General features: G+C 51.1%; 1 protein-coding gene across 3 annotated transcripts in view; it reads right to left on the reverse strand.

Annotated features, from left to right (window-relative positions):
- Window positions 1-20,914, reverse strand: part of KDM4A (lysine demethylase 4A) — a 39,990-nt gene that overhangs the window by 6,014 nt on the left and 13,062 nt on the right. For all 3 annotated transcript variants that reach the window (XM_065914659.1, XM_065914642.1, XM_065914652.1), the window contains exons 11-18: window positions 19,950-20,326; window positions 11,559-11,679; window positions 8,280-8,461; window positions 6,604-6,808; window positions 6,072-6,148; window positions 5,346-5,401; window positions 2,662-2,770; window positions 2,148-2,333 (exon numbers count right to left, since the gene is read on the reverse strand). In XM_065914659.1, coding sequence (XP_065770731.1) covers window positions 2,148-2,333; window positions 2,662-2,770; window positions 5,346-5,401; window positions 6,072-6,148; window positions 6,604-6,808; window positions 8,280-8,461; window positions 11,559-11,679; window positions 19,950-20,326 — 1,313 coding nt within the window. The remainder of the gene's footprint in view (window positions 1-2,147; window positions 2,334-2,661; window positions 2,771-5,345; window positions 5,402-6,071; window positions 6,149-6,603; window positions 6,809-8,279; window positions 8,462-11,558; window positions 11,680-19,949; window positions 20,327-20,914) is intronic.

A 20,914-nucleotide genomic window follows, 5' to 3' on the forward strand; every position in this document is an offset into this window, starting at 1 on the left:
GCAGGCACTGCTATCTCATTCACTAGTGTGTTCCCAGCACCGAAAACGGTGCCTGGGGAATTCCCCGCTGTCCAGTGGTGAGGGCTCCCTGGGTTCAATCCCTGGTCAGGGAACCAAGATCCCACAAGCTGCCCGACCAAAATAAATAAATGAAAGTTAAAACAAAACACAAATAACTGGGCCAGACGTGCCCAGTACGTGGGTGAGGAATGAATTAGTAAAGACTCAACAGTACCCACCTTTCCTTATAGCACCAGCCATCTACAGCTGCCAATGTGAGGGTGTGTGGATGGGCAGGAGGATAATGATCACCACCACACCACTATCCTGCTCCAACACAAAACTCCTACCCCCTTACCAAAATGTACCTCAGGCTTTTATTCCTCATTCTCTTATTGACTATTTATTTTTCCCTCTTCCTAAGCTCCCAACCCACCCCCCAACCACCTCTTGTGTTCAACAGAATATCTTTATGAAAACAAAGGATCCAGGGACTTCCCTGGTGGTCCAGTGGTTAAGAATCGCCTTGCAGTGCAGGGGATGCGGGTTCGATCCCTGGTCAGGGAAACTAAGATCTCACATGCCACGGAGCAACTAAGCCTGCGAGCCATAACTACCGAGTCTGGGCTGCAACGAACAATGAAAATCATGTCCCGCAACTAAGACCCTAGGCAGCCAAATAAGTAACTAACTAAAGGAAAGGAAGAAAGAGCCAGTCAGCCAAGGCCTTTTCCAAGAGCCAAATGGTTAAGAGGGAGCTCTATCGTGTCCTTCCTTTTATGACTGTTCTTTACCACACTGCTGACAAGTCTTCATGGGCGTCCCCTCCACTAGACTGCAGCTCACAGAAGGCACTCTGGCTCCTGACCTGACTGCCCCCGGAGCCCCCAGGTGGGGTGCACACAGCCCCGCCACCCCGACAGTACAAGGCCCTCCTGAGCCCCCTGCTGCTCTGCTTCTCAGCTGCTTTCACTGCCTCCTGCTCCACCATCTGCTCCTTCTATTAGGAATCTCCAGAGACCAGTTTCTAATAGGAATTAGCTGTAACTATCCTGTTAAATGCTGATAATATCCAAATTTTCATCCAGTGGATCCAACTGCCTCCTGGTACCTCAGCCAGAATGTTCCAGCAATATCAAAGTCTACAGGTCCTTCCCTCATTTTCTACCTCCCCCGCTTTCCCCTACAAACCAGCCCAGGCCCATCTCAGCTCCTGAATGCAGTTAACACCGGATGAGCATCCCTTCCACCTTCCAGGAAGTAGCCCGAGTCATCTTGAATCCACACCCGCTCACCTCCCCCTTCCTCTCCCCATGACAGTCAACAGATCCCATCAGTTCCACCCACTGTGGGATCCAGCGCTGGCTGTGATCCTAAAACTCTGTCTCTGTGTTCCCACTTCAGACCTCAACTTCTCACATAGGCTAACTGGTCTGCTGGCCTCGAATTCTTATTCCTTTAATCCTTTCTTCAAACCAGAACTGTTTTTAAAAATATAGCTCAAAGTCATAATACTGGACAAGTTCCCCTCTCCTAATGGAAGAAAGGTCAGACTCCTAACGGAGCGTGGCAGCCCAGGGCCTTCCTCCTCTGGCACTGCCTGCCTTTCCAGTACCATCCCCCGCCAGGTTCCCAGAACCAGTCTTACACGTTCCTCCTCCTGAGGCTGGCTCATTCTGTTTCTGAAGACTTGACCACCTCCTGCTCACAATTCCCCTTTAAGACCCACATCAATGCCACCTTCAATCCAAACCTTTTCATGTAGCTTTCACTAAGCTTCACCGTTTAGAGAAAATCAGTACCACGTAGGGCTCATGGTGTACTACTCTTCCCGTAATTTCACAACATTTACAGAGCTTCTGCGATGTCCCTGACACCCAGATTAACAAGACACTGACCCTCAAGGAGTTTACCCAGGAGAGACAAACAAGGCATCAACCACAAGGCAGGTGATACCCCAGGATTAGGAAATACAAGGCAGGAAGCAGAGATGGACAGGGGCCACCTCCTAACCCCACACTCATTAGCATCTCCAAGAAGCATAGTGCTTGAGGAAATAACTTGCTGACACAACAAATGAACAGCCTTCAGAGAAAATGACTCAGGAAAAACGGTCAAGCGGATTCCAGAACCTGCAGCCTCCTCACCTCCAAATTAGGGATCTTGTGCCGGAAGCAGGTGATGAAGACAACGAAAGGCCAGTCGTCTGGCTGCATCATCACGCCTGCAGCCTGAGCGCAGCTCACGTGGAAGGCAGTCGGGCAACGGCCATGAGAACACTGCACACAGCAGCCGGCCGTTCTTTTCCTCCGTTTCTTACAGAAGACACATTTCTACAACACAGGGGAAGTAGGCCAATGATTACAGGAACTGGGACGGTCTCCTCTACTGCTCCCCCAAATGCACAGAGCCACACACACAAGAGCCCACCTGCTTCCCAAAACATGAGGGTACATACGCCCTCTGTGAATCTCGTATCCGATCACAGACACCCTCAAAAAGTAGTTTTAACCAGAGGGCGAGAACTGTAAGACACGACCAAAACCAAGGGGCACAAGACCAGCCAGGGGGTGTCCTCATTAAGCGCTGTGTTCCCCTCTACCCAGAGCCTTGGAAACAGGGAAAGGATGCACAGTCACATGCCCATCTCTGTCTCCTTACCAGTTTGAAGCGGGGCAGGGGAATTTTGCTCACATCCACTGGACTTCTTTCTGCAATGTTGACAAATCTTGCTTCCAGAATCGCCACCGCACAAGAGACATGGACCCATCTGCCAAAAGGCAAAGGCCACTTCAGTCCCCCCAGGCCCTATGGCTTTCTCGTCTTTGTTTTTTCCCCCAGGCAAGGCTTATTGGGGCCCTGCTGTAGCAAGGGGGAGCAGGAACAAAGAACAAGTTCCCTTGCTTGCTTGCTCCCTGCAGGGTGGGGAGGCAAGCTTGCAACTTATATAGGATGAGAGTAACATGTGCCTAGGGGTCAGGCTAGAGGGGTAGCTTAGATGGTCTGCCCACCCTTCTGGTGGTGCTGAGTGCAGGGTGCATGTTCAGTACCCGCTTTTGTTCCCAACACCCTGTTTTTGCTCCAGGTTCTTCAACTGGCTAAATGTGGTGCTCCTTTTTAACCCTGTTTGTTTAACCTTTTGGTTAAGTTTGGGTCTTCTAGGTTCCAACAGTGCGAAGTAAGGCTTCAAGATGGCTCAAAGAGTTCAACCCATTCTGAGAGAGAGTGGCCCAGGTCCCTATAGGACCTTGAAACAGGCAGCGAGGTGTAGGCAACAGTCTGTGGCCCCTGCCCAGCATAAGAAGCTTCAGAAGAAGAGACCTTTGGCCTCTTAGAATAAGAGCACAGAGGTGGGGAGGCGGGGGTGAAGGGCAAGGGGAATGAGACAGACTGGGACCTGGGACCCTCTGCCACAGTGCTGCAGTGCGTGCACCTGGACAAATTTCTCCTCAAGCAACAAAGTACAGAGAAACTGTAGAGGGCTAAAAATAAATGCGCACATGCACAGCTGGGGCAAATCCTGGGCAAAAAGATGCAGAGGCCAAGAACTCAACTGCTGCTTTTGAAGAGCCTGGCCTCCTCTGATGGGGGCCTCCCGTGGTGCTTCCTCCCCCCGCAGCGTGACCCCTGAACTTCCCAGCAAGGTCCTGAGACCCAGAGAGTTAAGACCAGAAGTATCTCCCACCCTGAGTGGGAAAAGGTCCCCACCACACTGTCCCAGGTCAGCACAGCATCACACTGCTTACACCACTCACTCACAGCCTGCTGATAAATAAACAGAGCCACAGCTACTCACAGCCTGCTGCTAAATAAATAGAGCCACAGCTAACTGGGGGTACGGCATGGTTTAGGAAGTAAGAATAAATTAGAGAACTCCCTACAGATCTCTTTAATTGGAGGACCTGGGCACTTCCTCAAAGTATCTCCAAATGGGCCCCAATCTGCCAGTAAGCCCAGCCCTCCTCTTTACGCCTTTGCCCAAACCTTTCCAGGGTCAAAATGACCTGTCCCTTCTGCTCCCTTCGTCCACCTCAGAATCACTCTTTCGTTTCTGGTTCAGACCCATTTACTCTGAGAGGTGTGTTCAATGGACATCCTTAGAGAATTAAAGTTCGAGGCATCTGGAGAAACTAACATGCACCTAGATGGGCTCCACTGAGATGGTGAGTGCTCTCAGGATCAGGCCAGGTGAAAACCTACGTACGACAGACAGCGCAGCGGCCACGTGGGGCCACCTGCAGTGTGTGAGTGGGGACAGGTCTGTTTCTGCACAGCTCCGCAGGGCAGACCAAGGATTATATGGTGAAGGCAGGAGGTGCAACCAGAGCCATTTCCACTCCAAGAAAAGGAGGACTTAAACAGCACTCTCTGGCAACTGTGAGGAACACAGTGACCTCCAGTCAGGGCAGCAAGTGCCTTTAGAACAATGCAGCAAGCAGAGCAGCATGAAGGGGATGTCTGTGAGGCAAGAGGCTTAGCGGTGTGCGCGCCAAGTTCCCACAGGATTTCAGCTGGAAGCAGGATCCTCCCTGCTGGTTCCCCATCAACCTGTGAGTACTCTCCCCTAGGCAGCCAGGCCTCAGAGCGAAAACCTCATTCACTTGACATTTCTACCCCAAAACCACTAGGCACTAAGACCAAGCACAAAAACTCAGCTCAAGGAACTTCCCCAGTGGTCCTTTGGTTAAGACTTCGCCTTCCAATGCAAGGGGTGTGGGTCTAATCCCTGGACGGGGAGCTAAGACCCCACTAAGATCCCACATGACCAGCAATCAAAAGAACCAAAACAAAAGGACAGAAGCAATACTGCAACAAATTCAATAAAGACTTAAAAAATTCAGCTCAGTGAAAGTGACCTGCTGGCAGTGGAGAAGCCCAGCTCCAGACTGAGGAACACAACCCTCTGTGGGTTTGGCTGAGTAGTGGGTAGGTGTAGCTGGGTTTCCTCAATGTCCCACCGCCCTCCTGAAGGACATGTGCCCTCATTCCAAACAGCCAGGGAGTCTGCTTTGGGAAGGGCTCACAGCCCACAGTCACGGCCACCTCTGCACCAGCCCCAGATCTAACCTGTCAAGTCCTCATGTCCACCATGAAGCCCCTGCATCATCTTCACAGGGTCTTTATACCCTCATGAGTCCTTCTTAGCTTCTCCAGAAGGATATAACTTACAAGGCTGCCTCTGAGGGGAACCTCTGGGCTGTCTGGCCTCCCATCTTTAAAATTAGTCTTGGAGATGCTATTTCAGCCCCCAACAGTGTGCTTCCCAAGTCATCATCAGTCATGTGGATGACAGCCCCTACCCTGGCGGCACGCCTGCATGCCGCTTCAGAGCTCAGAAAACTCACCTGTCGTCGTTGGCTCTCTGCAGGGCTCCTCCTCGTAACGAGCACAAACAGCAGTCCTGCCAAGAAGGGGGGGAGGAGGAGTGGTCACCACCAAATTATTAACAGCCAATCTGTTCTCCTTGTGACTTCCTTCGGGCAACTGTAGCCTCCACAAAAGAAAGCATGGGAGGCCTCGCCTGCACAGCCCCCAGAACCAGGACTCCCCTGCAGGAGGAGAGGGAGGCCACTCGGGGCTAAAGTGCACTAATTATTCGCCTGACTTAACCTAATTGTCTTCACTGTTAATAGTAACAACTGAAAGGAAAGTAATGAATGACACCCTGCTCAAGCTGCGGGCATTACAGGGCTCTGCCTGCCTCCTATGCTGTTATTGCCAGGTTCCAGAGAGGAGTGAAGAATAAAGAGAAAGCCACAAAATGAACCACCTGAGCCCTGTTCTGATGCTCTGACCTGATGGCTCAATTCTTTACAGGGGGTGGTGGTCTGTTCACCAGAGGACCTCTGCTTGGTCCTGACACAATGCAGCAAACAGCTTCCAGACGCCATCGGGCCCCGCTGCAGATGGGCAGCAAACGCTGTCATGGTGGGGGGATTTATTCCGACAACACTCTCACATCACAGTGTACCAGGTCCTACTCAGACCACTGGGGCAGAGTTCACGTGAAACAGAGTGGCCCTGAGCAAGCTCGTCTCACGGGGAGCCAGCAACAGCATGGATGCACTCACCTCTTCCAGGGCATTGGCTGAACACCGAGAACACATCCAGTCTTCAGAAGCCTTTGCAGGGGGTACCCCGTAGCAACCTAACAGGGACACCGAGGTGAGCAAATTAAACCCAGAGTCCAAAGGCAGACCTGCAGCTCCTCTCCAAATACCCTTTCCCAAAGAGACAACCAAATCTTACAGAGACCACTGAATTCTAGCACCACGCCCCCACAAATCAGCCATACAGTATGGACCGAAGTCTCAAAAAGTGGGAAACTATAGATTCACTGGTACCAATACCCAGTGAACAGCAGGGACTAGTCCCCTCCAGGTATCTGCAACCAGGGGGACAGCCCAGGGCAGACAGTATGAGCAGAGACCCAAGTCACAGACCGGATCTGACCACTCCAACAACACATAAGCAATTTTTGCACTGGGGGTGGGGGTGGCGGGGGAGGGCCCTGGGGAGGCTGTGGGGAGACTGAGAGGTGAGAGGACTTGGTCAGATGCCCTTGCCCTGGGACCGGATGCAGAGAAGAGGTGAGGCACTCACTGGCATGGACCCGGACACTGCACTTCTTGCAGGACACCAGAAGGCTGGTGCCGTCCTCCTCCAGGTAAGGGGTGGACAGGTTGATGTCCGTGCTGCAGCCAGTCGAGGTGAAGCACATTTCTGGAATCAATGGCTTGGTCCTCTGCGTCTGGGGGGCCAAATCTGGAGCGCTGCCGCAGCTCTGACCAAAACCTCCAAACTCCACCTAAGGAGGGGGCGAGAGCACACCTCAGAGACCTGGCCCGTGTCCTGCCCTCCCCACCACTCTGTCAGCAGAAAGCGGCTCTCTTCCTGATGGGCTGGCTACGGCTCCCAGGTGCACAGCCATTATCCCAGAGCTGCTAATTGAAGTTACCTCTAATGACTCAAATTCAATTTCTCAAGGCAGCATCAAACAGGCCCCCCGGGGACAACAAGAAGAGGAAGAGAGGTAAGAGGCAACTGGGACTTCAATCTTTCCCAACCAGACGGTAATAAAATGCACCGGGAGCTGGCGAGGCTGTTCCTGGGGGCCTCCCCCTGCTGCCCAGCACGGCGCCCCACCCAGGGAGAGGCCCCAGTGCGGATTCTTCTCGAGGCCATGTCAGCAGTCACCTGAGCTGCAGCTCTGTCACATGGCTGGAGCCCCACATGCTCTTCTTGGCTTGGGGCCCCTTTGGGAAGAACACTGTGTCCATGTCCTTCCCTTGGCAAAGAGCCTGACTGCGAGGATCTGCGGGCTCTGCTGCTGGATGGCACAGTCACCCCGTTCCAAGGACGGGGCCCAGAAACATGTCAACCCCAAGCCTGTGCCATTCATGGAACGCTGAGCCCCGTTCGACAGATCAAACAGCCACGCCATCTGCCTGCTTCCCGCCCAGTCAAGGACATGTAGTGAACTTTTGGGTTCACTTTTTGGTCACTGGAAAGAAAGAATGAGTTACTAACTCAAAGTACATTGGTCTGAAGTTTCATTCTTTGGCAAACATGAACCTGGGGCCCCTGCCAGGCTCGGGGACAGCCACGCCACTCTAACTAGCACAGCGGACTGGCTCCCTACGTGCTGCCCTGTGTAGGTCCCAGCTGACACCGAGCTGGTCCTCTGGCACAGGCTGCTGGGGGTGCCCTCTTGGCCTCCAAGAGCCAGACTCAAAGAGACCCATGACGGTGGAGGCATCAAATGCCCCGCGAGTGGGAGGGGCACGGCTGGGCTCAGCCAGGATGCTTTTCCATCCCTCTTCCTCCTGCAGAGCCCCTGCTCCTGCCCCTCCCAAATGCCTTTCCACTGCTGCCAACATCCACATTGGCGATGGGCAAGGAAGAAAAGAGACAGCACTGCAGGATCTGACTTTTCAGCTGACGTTCAGACTGATTTAAAGAATCCCCAGTTCTCCGGACTGGCCAGGACAACAAACCACCTAGAAGGAATCATCACTTACTAGAAAGAGCAGGTTTCTCAGCAAACAGTGTGAATGCCAAAGGGAGCCAGGAATCCCCCAGAGCCCAAGTCACACCCTCTGCTCTTCCCCAAAGCATTCTCAAGTGAAACCCACATGCTTACCTGCCTCGTGAAGCCTTTCCATCCAGCAGCAGGCGGATGGGGCAAAAACATACCCTTCCCAAACTATGCACCCACCATTAAAGCTAGCTTTCCTGAGTGCTGGCACTCGGTAAACAGAGGGGATACAAGGGCTTACCTGATGGTAGGTCTGAAAGATCATGCAGACGGCACAGTGAGGGGCCTGCTGGGCCATGGCCTCGTTGAACTCTTTCTCAGCCTCAAAATTTGGAGGTCGGTTCTGCCAGAGCTGGCTCAGGGGCTTGGCCCAGGCCTCTGTCTCCTCAGCCTCCTCCTCGGGGGTCAGCTGTTCTGATAGCTCTAGACGAGGAAGCAGAGGTGTGAGTCAGGCAGGCAGTACCAGCCTTGCTCTGTGGCTCTGCCTGGAGAGCCGATGAGCTCAGCTCAAGCTGGGACCTTCCGGTTCTGGGTCGGGACTAACCCGAGAACCTATGGGTGACAAAGGCAAAGGGCAGGAGTGATTTTCAAAGGACTCCTCCAGTATTTGGATGATGATATGGGGAGCCCTGCAATCCGTGGCTACAACTCCTCCAATGACCTCCTCACTTCTTCCTAGACAGGAATGCCTTTCAAGAGACCCTGGAGACCTATGCTGAGCAGCCCAAGGAAAGCTCTGGAGAACATACCGCTGTAAGCTACCCATTTATCTGTTTAATCCTTACAACTCAAGCTCAGTGCAAACAAACAGTTATCTCCTCCACCTTCAATCATGTTTAATCCAAAGGGATCTGGCAGCTGCCATGCATGTGATCTCAGTGAAGGGTACCGTAATGGATTGCAGTTAAAATCTAACCTTACAGGCCCCATCAATCAGGCCTAAACAGGAGACATGGTGCCAAAATCCAAGCACACGTCCATATCCTAGTCACAACAAGAGTGATAGAGACAGGAGCAGAGAAACAGAAACAGACCATTCACAATCACAGAAAAATGACCACATGCACACTTGCGATGCTTACACAACCAAAAGTGGCCAAGAAGCACTCTACTTGCGAATACTGAACAAACAATGAAAAAGTTCAATAGTTTAGTGAAAACCATAGGAACCAAAATTTCACAGCTTACATGGATAAAACCTCACTGAGCCGCACAGTTTAGCCACTATGTGCTTTACTAAATGCCTCAATCAAAAAAAAAAAAAGTTTTAAGTAGAGAGAAGGGTGTGTGAGTCTAAGAGACTGAAGAAACTTCTAAATGCAATGCATGACCCTAGTTGGTTCATACTGGATTAGAGGGAAAAAAACACATTTTTAGGATGAGCAGGGAAAGATGAATATGGACTGAGAATCAGGAAATTATGAAGTTACTCCTTACTTTCAGAGGTCAAGTGTTTACACAGGAGACAATCCTACACAGAAGATGCCTGTTGGTTCACTTTAAATGAAAAGATTTGATAATTATATCTTACCTTCAAATGACATAGCAGATATGTATGCTCATATGTAAACAATGCATGTGTGCGTGGGAAGTCGCTTCAGTTGTGTCCGACTCTACGAGTCTATGGACTATAGCCTACCAGGCTCCTCTGGCCAAGGAATTCTCTCTAGGCAAAAATACTGGAGTGGGTTACCATGCCCTCCTCCAGAGGATCTTCCTGACCCAGGGATCAAACCCACATCTCTTACATCTCCTACATCGGCAGGCAGGTTCTTTACCACTAGCGCCACCTGGGGAGCCCAAACAATATATAGGGAGAGACAGTGCAATTATGGCAACACATTGTATTCTTACTCTTTCAACTTTTCCACATTTGAAGTTTTTTAAACATAAAAACTTAGAGAGGTGTATATTATGATCTAATTGGCATTATTAGAAAAAGACATATATGGACATAATTTAACATCTGACTAGGACAGTCAGGAACAGTGATACACTGAATGATCAGAGTGGTCCTCTTTGTGGGGTTATCTCGTCCTCTTTACAGCTTTTTCCCAGTTTTCTACAGTCTGTGTTGCTTTAGCGCACTGGGGAAAAATCAGAAGCAAGGCTGCTGCCGACCTCAAGGTTCTGAAGCCCCCATCAGGGCTGGAGGAAGACCACAGAGGACTTCTGAGACGCTGAATCAGGGTCTCAAGAGGCTTTCCCCACCCAGCTCATCGTGACCTTCTATCAAAGGAGAACAGCGGGAGGTGGGCGTCAACATCACATCAGAGAGGGAACGTGAGGCTTGTGGAGCAGGGGGATGGGCTGACTGAGGAGCCTCTGGGCCTTCCCACCCAGCCCTGGGCGTGGGCAAGGACAGGACAGGGAAGGATGGGGCACCAGGCAACCGTCACAAGGGGCCTAGTCACTGCGGACCTCGGAGGGTCTGCCAGCTCCGGGCGGCACAGGAGGCCACGCTGTGCTGACGGCTGTCACGCTCTGAGCTGCCAGTCTCCTCCACATGCATCCCTGCCTACTCCCCGTCTCCTTCACAGCCTCTTCTTCCTCAGTCCTCCCAAGCCCAGCCTCTGCGCCCCCTCCCTGAGTGGTCCCCTTTAATAAAGATGTAAATACCCCCCCTACCCCCCAGGTCTACATCTTCCACAGACACTGAACACAGGTTTCCAAACCCAACCAACACTAGAACCTAGGGAGGCACTCAGCTCAGGCTTCGCCATCCCGCCAACCTCACAGCACCGCTCTATCCTCTATCCTCCCCACGGGGTCACCGTGTCCCCTCTCCCACCCCACCTCCACCTAGTTCCTAGTTCAGACCCCTGGACCTCACAGAGGCTGTGACAAAAGCCCTCTGCTCCATCTAAGACACAATCGTTAGGAATAATCTTTCTAATGCAAATCAGACCAAGCCCCTCCTCTGGGCTCAGAACGCCCAAGGCAAATTCCTCACTCTGGCTCACAATCACCTCATTGCTCCTCCTCCACGCCCTGGCCAGGCTCTGGAAGCCCAGCTATAGTGGGCTCGCTCCTCTGAATATAACTCCCTGCCTGTCTCCACGGTTACTCGCACTGTCCCTTCCACCTGGACCACCACCTCCTCAGTCAACTACCCCGTGGGCTTCCTGAGGGCATGGACATATCTCAACTTAATCTTTGTCACCACACATCCAGCACAGGGCCCTTGGCATCAGTGACAGAACCTGCTCCCCTGAACAATCAGCCACACCTCCTAAGAGAAGCTAGGGAAGAACCTGCGTGCTAGGGAAGAACCTGCGTGCTAGGGAAGAACCTGCGTGCTACGATTCCTCAGTAGGCAAATTCCAAGACACTCAAACCTACAATGAAATCTAAGAATAAGTCTGATATCCTGAAATCCAGCCCTCTGCACGGAATACCTGGGGGGAACAGCCAAGCCACAGGCCCACCCCGGCCTTCCGCGTGGCCTCCCAGAGGTCTTGGAGGAGGTCCTGATGTGGAGAGAGCCTTTCCTCTGGAGATGAGCGAAACCACCACTTACCATCATCGCTGACGCAGTCCTGCAACACGAGCGGGTGGTGGCGGGGGAGCTTGCTTAAGGGCTGACGGCGGCCCTTGGACTTTTTACTCTCTTCCAGGGAAAACATATATTCATCCGCAACCTGGGCAAACCAAAGAAGAAATCAGGTTGGCCTTTCCACCGCCTGGGGACACAGGAGAAGTCAGTCTTACAGTGAAAACCAAGGGAAAGAGCAGGGCAGAGAGACTCAAAGAAATAAATATAAAACCAAACATGGAAAACACCTGTCTTAAAAAAAGCTACAGTGACAAGTGTCATGCAAATCAGCCTAAACCAGGATTGTGGAAACCATTTTTGCTTTAGTAAGTGTGGGTCTCAGAAACAAGCTGAAACAAATGTACCTAAACAAACCTGCTCCAGCTCTGAAGAAAAGCCACTCCCCTCCCTTAAGCTCACTGACAAGAGGCTATGTCTGAGCCCAGCCAAGTTCCTTTCCTTGGACCAGAAGGCCAGCAGCAGTTGTTATAAAGTGCTGGGCACCTGGGCCATCTAGGTTTGAAAGGCCCGAGCACATGCAAAGGAGAGGGGAGTAGCTGACCCATTAAAAAGAAAACAGGCCACTTCCCCGGCACCTTCAAGACCTCAGCTCTAGCTGACACTATCTGTTCCTCTTCTCCAGAGAACACCATCCAGGACAGAGAATGCCTCTGAAACTGGCCTGGCTGCAGAGAGAAAGGCTGATTTAATGTTGCATTTACATAATGTCAGAGCAAATGTGAGTAGGTTTAAGGTGTAAGGACTGAATCAGTAATACATCAGAGTTTCCTTCTAATCAACATGTTTAAAACTTGGTTGTACTGACTTTAGGAGACAGGTTACGGCAAAATCTATTGAACGAGGAACTGAGGCCTGGAAAAGGGCCACTCTGCAACTGTGACAGAAACCAGCGCTTTAGAGTGCTGCAGAAAAAGGGGTAGCATCGCAGCGCTCCCTCGGAGAAGGGACACTGGACCTGCAGACTCCACGTGCCACTACACAGAGCCCCAGGACGGAGGAGTCACACTTGAAAATGTCAAGAAAAACCAAATGCTACGCAAGTCACAGCACAGAGCCCACTCTTTCAAACATAAATTGAGTGTCTATTTGCCCACTCGTTTAACAAATATTTACTAAGACCTACTGAGTCCAAAGGCCTGCTGGGGGAAGGTAGGTGTGAAAAAACATGACCCCTAGGGTGTTCCCTAGCTCGACACAAGCAGTGATGCTCATAGTGGCATGTGATGATGTGGAGAAATTAAAGGAAGACTATCACAGACTTCATCAGACCAGAACTACAGCAGCATTCTAAAGCAGTGCCTTCCAAAATGTACATCAAGGTGCCATGAAAGCCGCCATTAGAGTGAACAGCTTAAGGCTCCAGGTCCACCTCCATTCTGACCACAAAAGCCCTGCTTCTGATTTACATTTTTTAAATGAGTAAGAGGTCACGTAAGGAGGGGATTCCTCGGCTTAACAAACTGGAAATATCCACCAAATTTATTTGATAGTGTAATCATGAAAATAAAAAATATAGGGATATGCACCCCAATGCGTGTATACTTACTGATGAGTTATATACACTAATGTACTTACACACACCTTAAAACAGACTATGAAAGGATTAAGATTAAAAATAAAGTTCCATTATTTGATTCCTGCTCCTCTATAATCTTCTTGCACCCCCTACTACGAAGACTCCTTAGACAACAGCCCTAAAAGTGAGTTGTGGCAAAGACCAGGAAGTACAGGTGTGAGAAGGGGGGCAGGGGTGGTGGGGATTTCTGGCCTCGGTCTCCTGGGTATCCAAGGTGAGAGACGAAGAGGCTTCCTGTGGACGAGGCGGGGAGTGGTAACAAGCCAAGTTAAACTGCTGCGTATGGTACACACAACCCCCGTCTGTGGGTCCTTCATTCGGAAATACCCAGGGGGCAAGAAGAAATTCAGCCTGGGAGTTCAGAAAGGAAGTCAGAGCAAGAGCTATGGACTTGGGAATCCCGGACATCAGGCTCAGAATTTAAACGGTGAAGTGAATGAGATGATCAGTGGAAGATATACTCACTGGAGACCACACCTTCCAGGGCAGGGGAAAGACGAGGAAGAAAGGAGATGGTGGGGGGAGGGGGTCCTCATGGAGGAAATCCACAGTCCAGACTACAGAAGAGCAGTGGCCAAGGGACTCGGCAACCAGGAGGGGCCAGGACTGTTTTAGAGATAAACACCAGCAGATACACAATAAGGAACTAGGGAGCGAATGTCATCACACAATTTTTGAGAAGATTAAGGGAAGGGATGAGGTGACAGCAGAGAAGGAAATTTCCTTCGATTGTATTTTAAGAAAGGGGCTTTGGGACTTCCCTGGTGGTCCAGCGGCTAAGACTCTGTGCTCCCAATGCAGGGGGCCGGGGTTCAATCCCTGGTCAGGGAACTTGATCCCACATGCTACAGCTAAGGCCAGGAACAGCCAAATAAATAAATAAAATAAATTAAAAAAAAAAAAAAAGAAAGGGGCTTTGAGTATGGTTTTACTAGTGAAAAAGCTTGTCCCCCAAAAATGCACAGTCCAAATCCCTGTGAATACGGTAGATTAACAGGACAAAGAACTGTTAGATTGCTAATCAGATGACCATCATCCTGGATTGTCTGGGTGGGCCCAATGTATTCAAATGCTGCTTAACAATGGAAGAAGGTAGCAGAGGTCATGGTCAAAGTGATGTGACTTGGCCAGATGTTGCTGCCTTCAAAGGTGGAAGGAAAGGGTCATGGCCCAGCAATACGGACACCCTGTGGAAGCTCAGGGCAAGGAAATGGACGCCCCCCCCAGGAAGGTACAAAGCCCTGCTGACATCTTGTCTTTAGCACCATGAGGCCCGTTTCAGACCTCTGAACTGAAGAACCAGAAGGTAAATTCGAGTTAAGATGCTAAATTTGTGTCCCTTGTTAAAGCAGCAACAGAAAATGCAAGTGGGAGTAGGAGGTGGAGATTAATTATTTTACAGGCAAGCAAAACGCCTCTCATTCACTCCTGGAGGAGGCAGAGGGGTCTGGACCAAGAACACCAGAATGTGGCTTGGGGAAAGGAGGCTGCCTCTGTCCAACTCTCTTTATCCAAAGTGCCTACTGCACACTCCAGAGATGCGCCCAGAGGACCATGCCTGTTGCTGGGCGATGCAGATGGTGAGACGTGACCTCTAACCTCAAGGGGCTTATGACCCAGCCAGAGTCTAAAACTGCCCTTCCTGCTACCATCACTGTCTCTGACCAAAGCAGTCGGATCTATCCATATTGTACATCCTTTCACATTTTCATCTCTTCTGACTAAATAGTCCTCCTGGTCCTGCCTTTCCCTCCTATGCACTCCAATTTCCAAATGCCTGCAGGATTTAACAGAAAGAACTGGACTCAAACCCTGTTTCAACCAATTAACCACGTGAGCCAGGGTCGGTGGCAACCCAGTAGTTGAGAGGTGAAGAGCAGGTGAAGAACATTGTGCCCGGAGCTCTTGGTGAGGACAGGGTGGGAGAGCATGCCGGGAAGAGAACTAGAGCTCCAGGCTCCCTGAGTTCTGTTACCCCCTTCACATGAGCAGCCAGGTCAAGGTCAATGTTCCTGATGGGGCTGGTTCTGTGCAGAGAAGAACCAAGTGTTCTCTCTCCTTCTTCAGGGAACTCACTTTTTCAAAGCAGCCTGAACTGACAAGAACTTCTGCAGCAGGCTCATCACTGTGCAAAGACTCAGGCGGTGGGGCTTCAGCAGTCAGTCACCCGGGGCCCTTTCACCAAGGGCCCTGACACAAGACGGCGGCACATAAACTGAACGGCAAGTGGTCCAGATAACACCTTGAGGGATACTTAAAGCGTGGGGAGGGAGTCCACCAGGGTGTTCTTCAAAACCCAGCTGTTTCCAAATATAGACACAATGCTCTTAGACCTCTCCAGGGATGGGCAGAGTGTCTCAGCTTCTGCCCAAGCCTTGACTGTCAGTCCGCCATTCTGCCCAGGGAATCAGTCCTCATGTCAGTTTCTAACTAGAGCTATACTTCCCTTCATTCCACCCCTGTTTACAGAGGCTCCTGGGCTAAGCCCTGGGGACCACGTCGATGCCTCAAGAAGCGAGGCTGAGGGCAGCCCAGGACCTGGCTCCTAGCAGTGCACCTTCACCAGACTGGGACAACCGCACTGAGACCAAAACAAAACAGCGTCACCGACAAGGAGCAAGGTGCTAGAGGGACTAAAGGAGGCAGGAAAGTAGCTGGGAAGCAACGGAAGGCTCCTAGGACTGGTGGCTTGTGAAAAGGGCTGTGCCCCCGTAAGCAGGGGACTGTTACAGGATGGACGATGGCCTCTTCCCCCCTCCAAAGCCGGCTGCCGGTGGGACAGTGGTGTGAGGCACTAAGAAACAGTAGAATGGCATATTATGTCATGCATATATTACCACAATAAAAAACCCTCTTGCAGCCATCCCCTTGTCTCCTGCCTCTGCTGGAAACCACAGCATTCGCTCCTCTCAGAGGCCCCCCATATCTCCCATCACCCCCTGTTCAACACAGGCCCACTCTGCTGGCTGCCACTGTCTTCCATGCTCTCCTCCCTGACTCTGCACACATGACCCTCTCCTAGTTCTCCAAACCTCTGGCTCTCTCTTCTCATTGTCCTTCTCCTTCCCAGGCCTTCCACCTCTACCCACATTGTGAAAACTGCTCCACATGCCCCACCGGGGAGCTCATCCACACCCGCCGACACCCTCCAGGTGGAGCGGATTCCCAAAGCTACCCATCGCGAGTGTGTGTATACACATCTCCACAGCCTGCCTCACAAGCAGGTGGCACTTAGCATGCCCCAGACCGAACTCACGTCCCGAGCCACACTCAAATTCCCCTTCACTTTTCCTGTGACTTTCACCCGCCACCAACACACTGTCCATCCTGTAAGTAACACAAGCCAGCATTCCAGGTCACCCCATGGCACCCTCCCACTCCTACCTTCCAAGTAGTGGCCCCAGACCCCCAAGCCTACCACACTGCTCAGATCCTCACCACCTCTCAGATTAAGAAGGTTTCAAACTGATTTCCCTACTGCAAACCTTTCTTTCCCTCTTGTCCTCAAGTATTTAAAAATAACATGGTATTCATAAAAAGTATTTCAACAATTTATAAATGCATGAAGTGAAAATCACCCATATTTCCACCTTCAAGAGAATGTCTGTTGTTTCTAATTTTGCCTCCTTCTTCCCGAAAAAACCTTAATATTGCTTCCAAAATGATCTCCCGAAACATCAATGCAAAGCTAAAAAAAATACTTCACCGGACAGTCCAAAGAATAACTGACAGAGCTTCTTGAGTCAGTGATAGGGGGTCAGAAGGGCACAGTCCTAGATCAAGGCAGAATTAAGAGACATAATAAACAAATGTCAGGTGTAAGACTAATTAAATCTCAATTCAAACAAACCTACTGTCAAATACATTTTCTTTAGACTACTGGGGAAACTGATTGTGAATTGAGTTTTAGATGATGCTAGAAAACTTGTGTAATTTTGTTAGGTATAATAACAGCATGGTGATTAAAACACACCCATATTTTTCAGAGATACACACTGAAGCAGGAAGGAAATTACATGACATCCATGTCATGATTTGCTATAAAATACTTCAGGAAATTAAAGGGACAGATGAAGCACATGTAGCAAAATATTAACTGTTAGATCCCAGTGATGGTGACGAGTATTTATGGTTTGCTGTATGTATCTTTGTGCATCAAAAAAAGACATGTTACAGAAATCTTCACTCTCCAAAAACACACATCAGGTAAACTTCCACTGCCCCCTCGCCTTGTCTCTGAAGTCAGAGTCTCAGAACAGGCAGAGGTCTAGGACGCCTCCTGACACCCTCCACCCACAACTCCCAAGGCCCTCTCGTCCTATATGCCTGAGACCAACAAAACCACTGTGGACCCCAATCTGCTCTGACGCTGGCATGAGCCCCAGCTTCAAATGGAACCCTCTCCTCCGCCAGATTCATGCTCTTGCTAACCTTTGTCTCCTGCCGTCCCTCTGACCCCTTACCCCAACCCCAGGCAGAGCTGCTAACACTTCCACCACGTGTGCTGCAATACAGATCACCAGGGACTAGAATTCCCTGCTCGCGTGCGTCTGTTGGCCTCGACAACAAGCTCCTTTGAGGTACCATCCTGGCCCAGAGCAGGCACACAAACCACTACAGAGTAAAGCAAAGAAGAGGTCAAGCAGCCAAGGTGTATCAGTGACTCTGAAGTAGTTCAAAGATGCTAGCACATCAAGGGGGGAGGTGGGAGAGATGGCAGGTGACTAGCGGAGAAAAGGTATTCAGGCTGCAGCTGAGAGGCCCACACACAAGCAAAAAGGAACCAGCAAGACACACAGTGGGTCACACAGAGAGGCGTGTTAAGAGAGAAGCCTCCTCTCCCAGCATGTTTCCACAGGAGGAGTCCTAGCTTTGCTTCGCTGGGATCTGCCTCTTACAAAGGGAACGCACTGCTGCCAGTGTGTACAACACGTGGAAGGACAGAGTGGGAGACACTCTGCCCCTGTGAGGGGGCCTGAGCAATCCAGGGATGCCTGTGACCAGATGGGTCATCTGTCTAGCTGAGGGTAAACAGCAGCAGGATAACTTGGCCACGGGTCAGAAACACTCTCCTCAACCATTTTAACTGGTGACAAAGCGACATTCTGAGCTCCATATGCCCACGTCCTGTATCCACAACTTCACGGGTTCCTAATTTGGGAGGGGGAAAAAAAAGGCTGTTATTTATTTACTGCCCCGCTACGATCTAAAAAAACAAACAAAAAAAACAACCCTAGAAAAAACCTGACTCATTGTCAGATTAATAATATACAATTAATAATTAAAAATATATTAACATATAGCCTCAATACTGTACTGTATTTACTATCTAGTACGTCCCTGGTATTGTTAGCAGCTTCTGCGGTTGCACATCAGGAGGACAGTGCACAGGACAGTGTGGCCTGCAGAAACAGCAAGATGCTCAAGAGTTCACAGAGCGTTGTGAAGGACGGCTGGGATGAGGCCACGAGGAGCAGAAGGGGCTCTGCTTTCCAAGTGGAAGAGCCCTCGCCTGGGGAAGTGACCACAGGAGAGGAGGGCCAGGGGATCGGAGGCGATGGGGAAGCAGGGAAGGAGACACGGGGGTCGCTGGCTCATCAGACCACACCACGCGCGAGAGGGAAGGGGGACTTCACATGGAGAAACAGCATCTACAGAATCTGAGCCTAAGATGCAGAAAGAACAGAAAGAAAAATCATACGGGTGTTAAAGACAAGGAGGCAAACTAACCGCAGAAAGGCACTGCCGAAAAATTAGGAGAATGTGAATATGGACAAAGCATTAGTACTTCAGGCAAAGAAAAGATAAAGCCAGCACATCAAATGTTAATACACAGAGATAATGTGTGCACACCGGGGTAATGCGGGCACATAGGGGGCTCCTGACAGTATTCTGTTTGTGTATACTTTAACGATGCTTAGGAATAAAAACTTCGGAGGAGAATGGATACACATCTATGTATGGCTGAGTCGCTCTGCTGTCCAGCTGAAACTATCACGAGACTGTTATTCGGCTATACTCCAAAACAAAATGAAAAGTGTTTTTAAAAAAGCAAACAAAAACTTCTAAAAGACAAATTTTCCAAAGGTAAAGGGAACAGGGAAATCGAGGAGAGCTTCTCTGTGCTCACTCAGCCCAGCTGCAACTTCAGCACAGGCTGTGAGGCTGGGGAGAGAGGTCACTAGACAGGCCTGAGTCAGGCTGTACCCAACGTGGCCCTGCTGTACCCCACGTAGACCCACCAAGCGCCTTTCTACCCAGAACAAACAGAAAGCATAGCTTCTGGCAACAGCGTGTTTTGGGAGGAAGCCTGAGCAAACACGTCCCTGTTGACGGTTCTGGGATTCATCCTGGTCTCCAAAGGGATGCTGTCAGCAGTGTTGTACCGGGAGGGGGAGGATGAACATGGGAAGGGGCCAGAAAACTCCCAGGGCAGCCCAGGGTAAGAGAAGCCACGTCATTCCAACCCTCAAACACAAGACTGCAAACACTGCTGCTCTAACCCTGCACCCCTAAGGCCAGGAGCATGTGCCCTACTCAACTGAAGATTCACTAAGGGTGGCCAGGGAAGCCACAAAGCCATTCTTTGTAGCAACAGTCACATAGAGATAACTGGGGGGAAAAAAAACCCCTCCCAGCAAAGAACAAGCTAAAGTGACCCAATGCCACCTGGCTTTTGCGTGACACAACTGCAGGCTGGAGGTCCATCCTGAGGGCCTCCTCCTGCCATCGGGACCCTGCAGGAGCCCACCCCCAGCGGCCCACCCCAGCACCCGTACCTCGGCCAGTTCCCTCTCACTGATGCTCCGGGTGGTGCCCCCTTTCTTCCTGGCGCACAGCTCTCCCGAGGTGACCCTGCCGTCCCCTTTGGCATAGCTATGCACTGTGAGGACGCCTGTCTGCCCCTGGGCTTGGCAGGACAGAGGCTCGCTGGTTTCGGAATCGGAAGAGACAGAATCCTGTGAAGAACCGGAGCCCAGGCTGGAAGACGATTTCTTTTTGGAGCCTGAGAAGACGAGCCGTCCCCCGAGAGAAGCTGGGTTCACAGAAAGGTCCAAGACAGCTGCTTCGTGCTCCTCTTCCTCGTCCTCGTCCTCCTCTTCCAGCTTGACATTTTTAAGCTCTTCAAATTTGACTTCGGTGGAGTCAGAATAATCTGAAAAACACAAGACACCTTGGACGGAGCCCACTCCCTCCTGCACAGCTCGATCCTGAGAGAGGGACACAGACCAAAGGACATGGGCGGCGAGGAAGGCCTGGTTTCCAACTCTTTGGCTCCACCATAACGGGGTCCCTATGCGATCTGGGGCAAGCTGCTTAGCCTCTCCGGGCCTCCGGTCTCCTCCTCTGTGATGTGAGGACGCTACCACCTCCTGCCAGGGTTCTTAAATAAGACTGCGACATATGAGGTGGAAGCACAGCCCCGCACACAGCACCCGGCAGCTGTCCCTTCCCCAGAAGTCTCCTCAGCTCAGCAGAGACCCAGGAAGCCAGGCCAGGAAGCCTGCTCCACGGAAGTAGCTGGGCCCACATGGCCGACAGCTCTCAGCACACACCCGGAGGAATCCTGTCCACACAGAGGTCCCCCAAGCCGGGCCTGACCCGAGGCTGACACAAGCTCCTTCCAAATAAATCTACCCTTGATAACCGTCCGCGGGAAGGTTTTCAAACACAGTGCTGGACCACGCCATCCCTCCCTAAAACACCAACGGCCCCTCGGGCCCCCAGTGAGCGAGCTCTCAGA

Source organism: Muntiacus reevesi, chromosome 1, assembly GCF_963930625.1.
Source record: "Muntiacus reevesi chromosome 1, mMunRee1.1, whole genome shotgun sequence".
In the NCBI taxonomy this organism is placed as follows: Eukaryota; Metazoa; Chordata; class Mammalia; order Artiodactyla; family Cervidae; genus Muntiacus; species Muntiacus reevesi.